At 36.5% G+C, this 8,976-nt stretch overlaps 1 protein-coding gene and 1 pseudogene across 4 annotated transcripts; both read right to left on the bottom strand.

The window, feature by feature from the left end:
- Positions 1–389: 389 nt before the first annotated feature.
- On the bottom strand, positions 390–3,888 carry LOC149153718 (lanC-like protein GCL1; annotated as a pseudogene). Its single transcript, XR_016263336.1, has 4 exons — positions 3,877–3,888; positions 2,097–2,240; positions 1,504–1,821; positions 390–1,310 (listed from the first exon to the last, which is right to left on the bottom strand). The product of XR_016263336.1 is annotated as a lanC-like protein GCL1 (transcript).
- LOC149153717 (cysteine-rich receptor-like protein kinase 15) lies at positions 2,570–7,768 on the bottom strand. 3 transcript variants are annotated; one of them, XM_089440317.1, is made up of 7 exons: positions 6,702–7,768; positions 6,093–6,235; positions 5,603–5,813; positions 5,226–5,457; positions 4,688–4,841; positions 4,160–4,477; positions 2,570–3,890 (listed from the first exon to the last, which is right to left on the bottom strand). In XM_089440317.1, exons 1-6 carry the CDS (start codon positions 7,666–7,668, stop codon positions 4,193–4,195), a joined length of 1,992 nt encoding a protein of 663 aa, XP_089296443.1. In that variant the 5' UTR covers positions 7,669–7,768; the 3' UTR covers positions 2,570–3,890; positions 4,160–4,192. The 3 variants fall into 3 exon arrangements, with proteins under 3 accessions (XP_089296443.1, XP_089296442.1, XP_089296441.1); XM_089440316.1 differs by having other exon boundaries at positions 2,570–3,773; XM_089440315.1 differs by lacking the exon at positions 2,570–3,890 and having other exon boundaries at positions 3,906–4,477.
- Between the last annotated feature and the right edge of the window lie 1,208 nt (positions 7,769–8,976).

The raw sequence follows: 8,976 nt of genomic DNA, 5'->3' as shown, positions 1-8,976 counted from the left end.
CGGGTAACAACCAATGGAACCAATCTCTTGAGATACCCATTGTATTATGTTATACATAAACTAGATAACACAATACATGATTTTCAACGTCCAACTTTACTTATCGTTAGAACTTTAACAAAGATGAAATTTGAAACATAAATCTAAAATCTTTGAAGTAAAAAAAAACAAGCCCAAACTTACAAATAAGTAAATCTATAACTTGAAAGAAGTAAAAAGACACAAATATTCTGGACTTAGAAGACAATAGAGTCCATGCTCAAACCAAGCCCATGATCTTGATGCCTTACATTAAAGGCGTAGGCCATGGTAAGCCAAACAAATATCACTACAAAAATTTATGACTTGATATTGATGCCAATCCACACTAAAGAAAATTTCATCACGTATTCTATGGGCTTCATTTTATATTTCAAGCTATAAAATATATCAACATTGGTGAGATGGAAAATGGATAAACACAATAGTTGGAGGAATCTCTAATGAGATCAATATACATTACAGCTTGTCCAAAACTCCAGAAAGGAGGCCACTTAAAAAAGGCTATCCAACAACATAACTAAATTTATGCCTTGTGCACAACTCAAAAAATGCTAGTGAGTAAAAATACATTTGAAAAATATCATGGTTGTTGTAACTATAAGCAAACAGAGCTTTAATTAAACATTTCAAGCTACAAAATTTAACAGGGATTGATGATGAACTTTGATGGGCGACTACAATGGTCACAATAACGCTATCAGGTAACATACATCAATAGGTTTTTACAACATCACTCAACAAAGATGCTACATGGGAAAACATTATAGAGAAAGAATATATCTATATGCATCTTGTACGCAGTATACCCCTCCAAGGAAAGGTTACTAAGGTAGTGGGAACCTAAATCTCATATGGATGGTGCAACTGTACCATGGAAATTTACAATCCCTTTAAACTCCTCAAATGATAAATAAACAAGCCCATTTTTTACAACTCAAAACCAGGAAACCTTGACTGCTCGAGCTTCACCATATCAAAGTATAAGCATCAATCCCTACCAAGCCTTCAAATAGAGAGTATGGATGATCTCCACCATGCATCTAACCAGATGCAATAAGTCTCCTCCTATTGTTATAAAGGAATCCAACGAATTCCTTTGCTCAATTAAGATATAGTTCTTATTTTGTTAAACGGTAAAGGGAAAGAAATGTGTAAGCATTTCCACTAACGTCATGGCATAGTCCAAATTTTTTGAGAAGACCCTTCTTCCACTCTGATTCAGTGGCCTCAATTGTAGCTTGACGAAAGACAGGTTCCCCTAAAAGTACCTGATAAAAAGAAAAGGCCTTTTAATATTGAATACAGAAAGAGAAAAAGCTAAAAATGAACCTTTAACTCTTTCTCAATGTAAAATCCTGTCAAAATGTCAGAGGTAGATAAAAGGTAGACTACATCTTTTATGAGTAACATACACATCCTTAACTAATCATGTAGTCTTAACCATGAAATTTCAAGTCCTACCTATGTTGCCTTGCAAAGAGACATTGCAATACCAGCTGCACCATGGCACCATTGCACAAGCTTGTCCCTCGTATTACCTTCACTTGATGGGAAGTTTCCTGACTTTGGGAAACATTTTCTAATCATGTAAAGCAATGTTCCCTTAACATCATCTGCATCTTCTTTATTTCGTGGAAAATGAAGAAGGACATGCATTATTCCAGCCAACCCATGTGCATCCCCCCAGTACCTCGTCCCATGCCATTGATACATCAGGGGGCAAGGTGTATGGGATGCACCCGTTCTTCCACCAGCTAAAACAACATCCACAATTGGGCTCTGAAACCAAACAATTGAACATTGGTAAATCAGACCAAGTAGAGACAATGAGAAGGTCCCACAGATTATACAAGGTGCATGTGTCCTTGTCATATCTATTTACTTTTGATATAAGCCTCTAGGTCTATACAGTGTGGCTAAGTGAAACTCCTCAGTGGCTCGGGAGAATGTGACCTAGTAAGCATTTTCAACTCACTAACCTATTTCAAAATAATTCACCATGAGATTGAGCTCTATGATTTCACAATTGAAAACTGAATGAATAAAATACTGACCAACACACTCCAAGGTATTGTTTCATCACCAAGATATTTGTTAATGAACAATGCAACCCATAGAAATCATGCACGCCCATACATCAATTCATATGGCATGCCAAAACCCCCATCCTCTGGCCCCACTAAAAGTGCTCTCCTGTGCTATCTGTTGAAATTTGAAATTAAAAAATGTTACAGAATGTTTATCAATTACCTTTCCTTTTTGCACTCTTCATAGTTTTCACATTTTAAGAAATGATGGTAACAACACAGAAAATGACATTCTTTTTAGATTATCAAACCTTCAACAATAGAGAGGATTAACACAAATAGTGTTATCTTATTTGGTTCTTGTACCTCCCATAAATGATTTAAAAAGAAGTCCTTTCACTGATTATCACCCTTGTATTTGGCAACAACAACACCGAGAGCATAGATACCAGCCTTGCCGCAAAGAAATGTTACATGGCTTACATACAACAAAACACAAAATCAGTCCCAGAAATTGAATACTAGAATCAACATTTTAAGAAATGTTGACAAGGAAACAAAGGATTGGCTTCTCTTTGTTACCTAAGGGCTTATAAGAATATGGAGGGTTTATAATTGGCTAACATTACTTAATGTCTTAAACTCCTTGCCATTGTTGCACAAGAATCAATAATATCATTGCATAATGCAAGATCCTCCTTATTCCCAATTATCTTATGTGATCTAAAACATGAATGCAGTTCCCAATAACCCTTTATACACGATTGGGTCTGTGCACCGAAAACCCCGATGTGTCCATTTTGAATGGACCACCTTAACAAAAGAAATATCAAACTATACAGTAAGCTACCACACATCTTGCTCAGAAAGACAACCAATCAAATAAGAGGACAAGATGCTATCAAATTTCAATTCTTCTTAATAAAACAAGTGTTTTTAAGTTTAAAAATACCTAGGCTACATTAGTAATCCAGCTGACCATAAAGCCATAGTTGTAAAACTCAAAACTTAAAAGGTGTCAATTTCAGAAATATTGGTTTAAATCATCTTGGTGTAAGGATTATTATTTCACACTTGGTCATGTTATGAACATATATATTAGAATTGCAAATATTTTGGAACTGCAACAAAAGTGTTATACTAAATAGATACTGAAGAAATCTCTTGAACTTACAGGATGAAGAGAGAAAATTTCACAAATATATCAACATATAATGAAAAGTGATACCTCACCCGAATTTTAAGTTCAGTCACAATTTACAAAGATCGGGCTTATTTTTGGTCATGGAACAAGCACATGGAAACAAACCAAATAGGATTTTAGTGAACTATGATACTATCCGTGAAGTAAAATGAGGAGATACAAGCCATTTGTTTCAAAAAGCCTAAGGACATAAACTAATTGAAAGCAAACACTGAGTACAGGTGAAATTTATGAGTTTTTCCACAAAACAAAGAACATTCACAGTAAAACTGCTTAAAATAATATCTTCACTGTGAAAGTCTGACCACTGCAATTTAATCCATGTAGTTTTGTAAGAAGAGCTAGTGGACAAGAAGAAGGCCTTAACGGGAATATATTTAGCGTGTTCTTCATTCTGGACTCCACTTACAGACTTAGGGATCACATCAACGCCTAATTTTTTCTCTTCCACGGAGTCGGTCCAGTCGACCTTGTCTATGGTCGGGAACAAAGGCGAAAATCTGACACAGCAAACCCGCAAAAGAAAGTCGAAGGAATCATAAAACACGACAATTCAGTGTAGCAAATCTAACAAGCAAACTCCATTAACTTTCAAAACATAACCTGAATTTCCATAACTTAAAGACAAAAAAACATAATGGTTAGATTAAGGCTTAAAAAAATCACATGTTAGCTCCAATAGAAATACGTCCAACAAATACATCAATCAGTGCATCTAGCTTCAGTAGAAATATGTCCAACAAAAACATTAAGTGCATCGAAAATTACGTGGAGAGAAACATTCAGAGGGCGCAATAAAGCAACACCAACACAAAAAGGAATAAACTGCAGCAAAAATCACATAGCTGAAGCGGAAGCTGAAGGAGCGAGCGGATGGAAGCATTACCTGGATACCGACTTAGTGATGGAGGCATCAGCGTTAGATAGTACTTGGGCGAGAGCACAATTCAGCGACAGAATTGGTGGAATTGATGTTTTGGTTAACAGAAATCACTAATGGAGGTTTTGTGGGATCGGGTAAGCCCACAAATTGAGGTGAAAGCATCATGGTGATTTCAGGCATTAATGGCCGAAGTGATGGGTCGGCCTGTGCACACAAAAGACCAACATGAAGGCACCTGAAAGCTTGTTCCCTATCGCAGGTTTCAATGAGAGCTGGGTCAACCATTTGAACAATATTTCCTTGTTGATATGATGTCCATGCCTGCATTTTCATAAATTACGAACATTATAAAGAGATACAGAAGATCGGCCTGAACTTAGTTTTGTGGTGAATTAGTACAGAAGTCAGTGTATGAGGAATTCATATCTACATAGATCAGTGAAACCCTTCTTTTTATACTTCTGCTAACTGTATTATGGATGTCAAACTAATGAACATGATTTAAATGAAAAAATTATCTAAGTATCTCACCCATCCTAAAAGCGTCTGCATTTCAGATGAGCCGGAATTATAATCCGTGTTCTTTCTTCCAGTCACAAGTTCCAAGAGAACGACACCAAAGCTATAGACATCAACTTTTACAGATAATTGTCCGTGCAGAGCATATTCTGGTGCCATATACCCGCTGTAGATTCAGATTACAATGTCAAACATACAAAGTTGAATAATAATAAAGCGAAAGATATCTGCAAAGGAAACTGCAGTCTTAGATCCTAGAAGGTAGAACATGAACCTGAGCGTAATTTGCAGTTTACATAAAGATAGTTGTAATGTAATTTTAAGGAAATTTATTGAGGGTTAGGGATATTTTTATGTCTATTGCAATAAATATGAGCGAAATAAACTGTTTGATTCTTTTCATGTCTATATAGATTTCCAATATGATTCAGTTTCACAATACTGTCTATCCTCTTAAAATCAAACAAACATACCCAAAAACTTTTCCTTTCATAATTGTTAAAAAAATGGTTTTAACAGCGTATGAGTCATGATTTTCTTGAGATCTTACTAAGTCCCAGCAACTGCTCCTGTGCTGACGTGAGTCACATTTTCGGGAAAAAGTCTGGCTAAGCCAAAATCTGCTATTTTGGGATTCAGGTTCTCGTCCAACAATATATTGCTTGCTTTAATATCTCGATGAATAACACGCAGGTGAGAATCCTGGTGAAGATAAAGAAGCCCTCGAGCTACTCCCAGTATGATGTTATAACGTTTCGACCAATCAAGGGGTTTGTTTGGGTCTGTATCCATGCATTCAGATCATTAATCAATTTCATGACTGAAGTAACTAGATTGAAGTATTAGGCTTCTTTTTGTCTGTATAACATAATAAAATGCATTAGGTTCTTTTTGTGTTTATAACATAATGAAAAGGAAGTTACCCACCAAGCAGAATTTTATCAAGGCTCCTATTTGGTAAATACTCATAAACAAGCAACCTTTCTGATCCCTCTGCACAACAGCCCAGAATGTTCACAACATTGCGATGCCGAATTTTGGCCACAAGCTTAACTTCATTCAAAAATTCTTTCCTCCCTTGCCTAGATGTTAAAGATAACTTCTTCACAGCTATTTCTTTTCCATCTTCAGTAATTCCCTGAGAGATTCAGACAAAAGACCGGTGTAAAAGAATTTGTGAAGTAATTAAGTTTAATTGTTTTTTTTTAATGTATTTGTAATCATTATCTTGATTGTAGATTTCAAAAGATTTTGAAAATCTGATAAACGAAGTCTGTAAAATATCCAAGAATCTACAATCCAAAGTTTGTATTTGTTCTCATGCTAACAATCTGCACCTAACAGTCAAGGGTTAGGTGAAAGCAGCCCTCCGATTTTTATATTAAGTAGCAAAAGCTTTCTAATTAACTTATATTACCTTGTATACAGGGCCAAATCCTCCCTCGCCAAGCTTGTTATTATCATGAAAGTTTTCCGTAGCGGCTAGTAATGTTTTCATCTTAAACATCACTATTTCCTGATCCTGAATGATTAGTGCGTCTTCCTTAACTTGCCCCTGACCTATACAATGAAAATGAACAGCTATATCAGCAAATATTTGAGCAAAAATTGAATGATGTTCTCTTTATATGAAAGATCTCTTCGAAAATGCCTATGAAAATTTTGTTCTCAAAATAACTGTGAACATTCTGCATCTCTATTGTATTGTAACTGTGGTGATTCATCATAGCATATTTTCGCACCCACAAAGGATAGATCCATTCCACAGCCCCATAAGGGCTGGGCTGATCCCTCGACTCTATGTGTGTGCGAGTATCTAACAATTCTACAGCATGTACTGACTGTGGGACTGACAAATACATCATTAAACCCGTGTTAGATATGAACCTGTGCACATAATGATCAAAACTCAAGTTTAGATGGGTATTTGCTAGTGAAGAAGAAAAATCAAGAATCAATTTAGAGAATTCATAAGAAACAGGGTATGGCATTTTATCTAAACTGTAGATATCATCATATGCAGTACCTTCGCATGGCCGTCCAAATATGGCAGACTTCAATCTTTTCCAGGTTGCGAAGAGGCATACGAATAAAATGAGCAGGAAGCCGCCCACGACACCTAAAGTTATGGGTATTTTGCGTGACTGGTTGATATGTGGACTGTTATATTTATTCGGTGGTGTATGAGCCGGTGCTTCAGCGGGGGCTACTGGAAGCGCAGTTAAGTTAAAGAAACTATATGTTTCATAACGAACTATGCAGCTTGACATTAAACCCTGAAGGCTTTGACTTCCTGGATAATTTGACAAACTATTATTGATTGTATTCGACAAACATGTTCTGCAGTCGTTTGTAGAAATATCTCTGGTGCACTGGGCCTGACCATAAATATTCCGAGACAAGGAATCTACAGTTCTATTGAAAGCACATCGTTTCATTGCAGATGCCGCTTCATCTGACAGTTTGGACCAGAGCATGTCGACAATCGGGATAGACACAGAAGGGTTCATGGCATTGCCCGTTACGTTAATGTATATTCCATTATCTCCCATTTGTCCGATGAAACTATAGTTTTCATAACGCAAATAGCAGAAATCAAACCAAACTCTAGCGCCAATGCCATTCCCACAATATTTTTTAATGCTCGAAGTTACAAATTTCGCACAATTGGAGCACTGGTCCACTGTTGTATCTCCCCTGCATTGGAGCAGGCCTGATACTCGGTCGGTGCTTTGGCCATACACAATAGTATTGAACCCGGTTTGGGGCGTGCGTTGAACAAGATTATTGAAGACCGTGTTCAGATTGCTCTCAAATTTACTGCCACTCGTATACTGAGCGGCGTAATTGCAAAGAGATCCCTGGTACATCTCTCCATGAACAGTAGTGACCAAGACGTGAACGACAGTTATGTAGAGCAGCCTGATAAGGATCATGAAATTGCATCCAGAATCCCTTTCATGGTGGAAGTTTATACTTCTTAGAATCGCCATAGCCTCTGAACAATGGATAACCTAGAGTGTTCGAATGGACAGCATTGTTCCCCAATATAAAAACGATATCGCGTGCAAGAAGGCATTCGAAAGTCAATTAAAGAGATCAACGCATTAATCACCACGCAAGACACCTCACGGTGACCTTCCTTATCTGTTCTTCCTTATCTGTTAAATTATCAACCATGTAACTTCCACGTTCCTGCCATCCATTCACGAATGGAATCCAGTGGATATAGCACATTCCAAGACCCCAGACGATGATACTCATGTTCTAAACTGAGTGGGAGGCAGACATGGACTCTCGCATGATGCATCATTCGTGTCGTGAGGTTGAAGGAAATCCAGATTTTAATGCCAATAGCCGTCGTGGAAAATGTACACCATACACAGATCCCGACGAAGTCGGAGTCATTAAACATTCAGACGACCAATAATTTGGGTAAGACAATGACACCCAGCCACTTTAGGGACAGTAAAACATATCAACCACAACTTCTCCTATGGCAGATCCCGACGAAGTCGGAGTCATTAAACATTCAGACGACCAATAATTTGGGTAAGACAATGACACCCAGCCACTTTAGGGACAGTAAAACATATCAACCACAACTTCTCCTATGGCAACTATTAGACACTGGGCATTAAAGCACTTTCCACTAAGTATAAAGTAACTATGAAGTATGATTTGATTTTGGTGGTAGGATGAGAATAATGTAACTATAAAGTATGATTTGATTTTGGTGGTAGGATGAGAATAATGTAGTATTCATTGAATTTAGGTTTTTAGATATAACAAGTTTATTTAAAGAAGTTTCTGGGAAAATTTGCCGAAACTTCTCTCAATAAATCTAGTATTTAATAGAGAAAATGAAAACTAAACATAAACATAAAAATAGCAACTATTAGACACTGGGCATTAAAGCACTTTCCAGTAAGTATAAAGTATTAGTTGACCTTGTTGGTCTGATGAGAATAATCTAGTATTTAACTGATTTAATTATTAATTTATTAAATTAATCTATTTTATGATATTTGATATGGTTAATTAATAAAATTAATATAATTTGTATAATTATATTAGTAAATATGGTTGATATATATTGATGAGCATCATTTTTATATGTTAATTGGCAATATAAAAAGTGGAAAATGTCTCAATCAACTTATATCAACCAGAAGGGGTGGATTTGCTGACCATGGTTGAAGAGGGTTGGTGAGTTTGATCATGTTTAATGAGGTTGAATGAGGTCGAAGAGGGTTGACCAAAGTTTATCAAGGTTGAGTAAGATCAACCATTAATGTTAC

The sequence above is a fragment of the Pinus tabuliformis genome, chromosome 9, assembly GCF_031772625.1.
Source record: "Pinus tabuliformis cultivar Carrire ecotype Pingquan chromosome 9, CPIR1, whole genome shotgun sequence".
Lineage (NCBI taxonomy): Eukaryota > Viridiplantae > Streptophyta > Pinopsida > Pinales > Pinaceae > Pinus > Pinus tabuliformis.
Note: the sequence above shows the minus strand (reverse complement) of the source record. Positions and strands in the feature narration are given on the sequence as shown.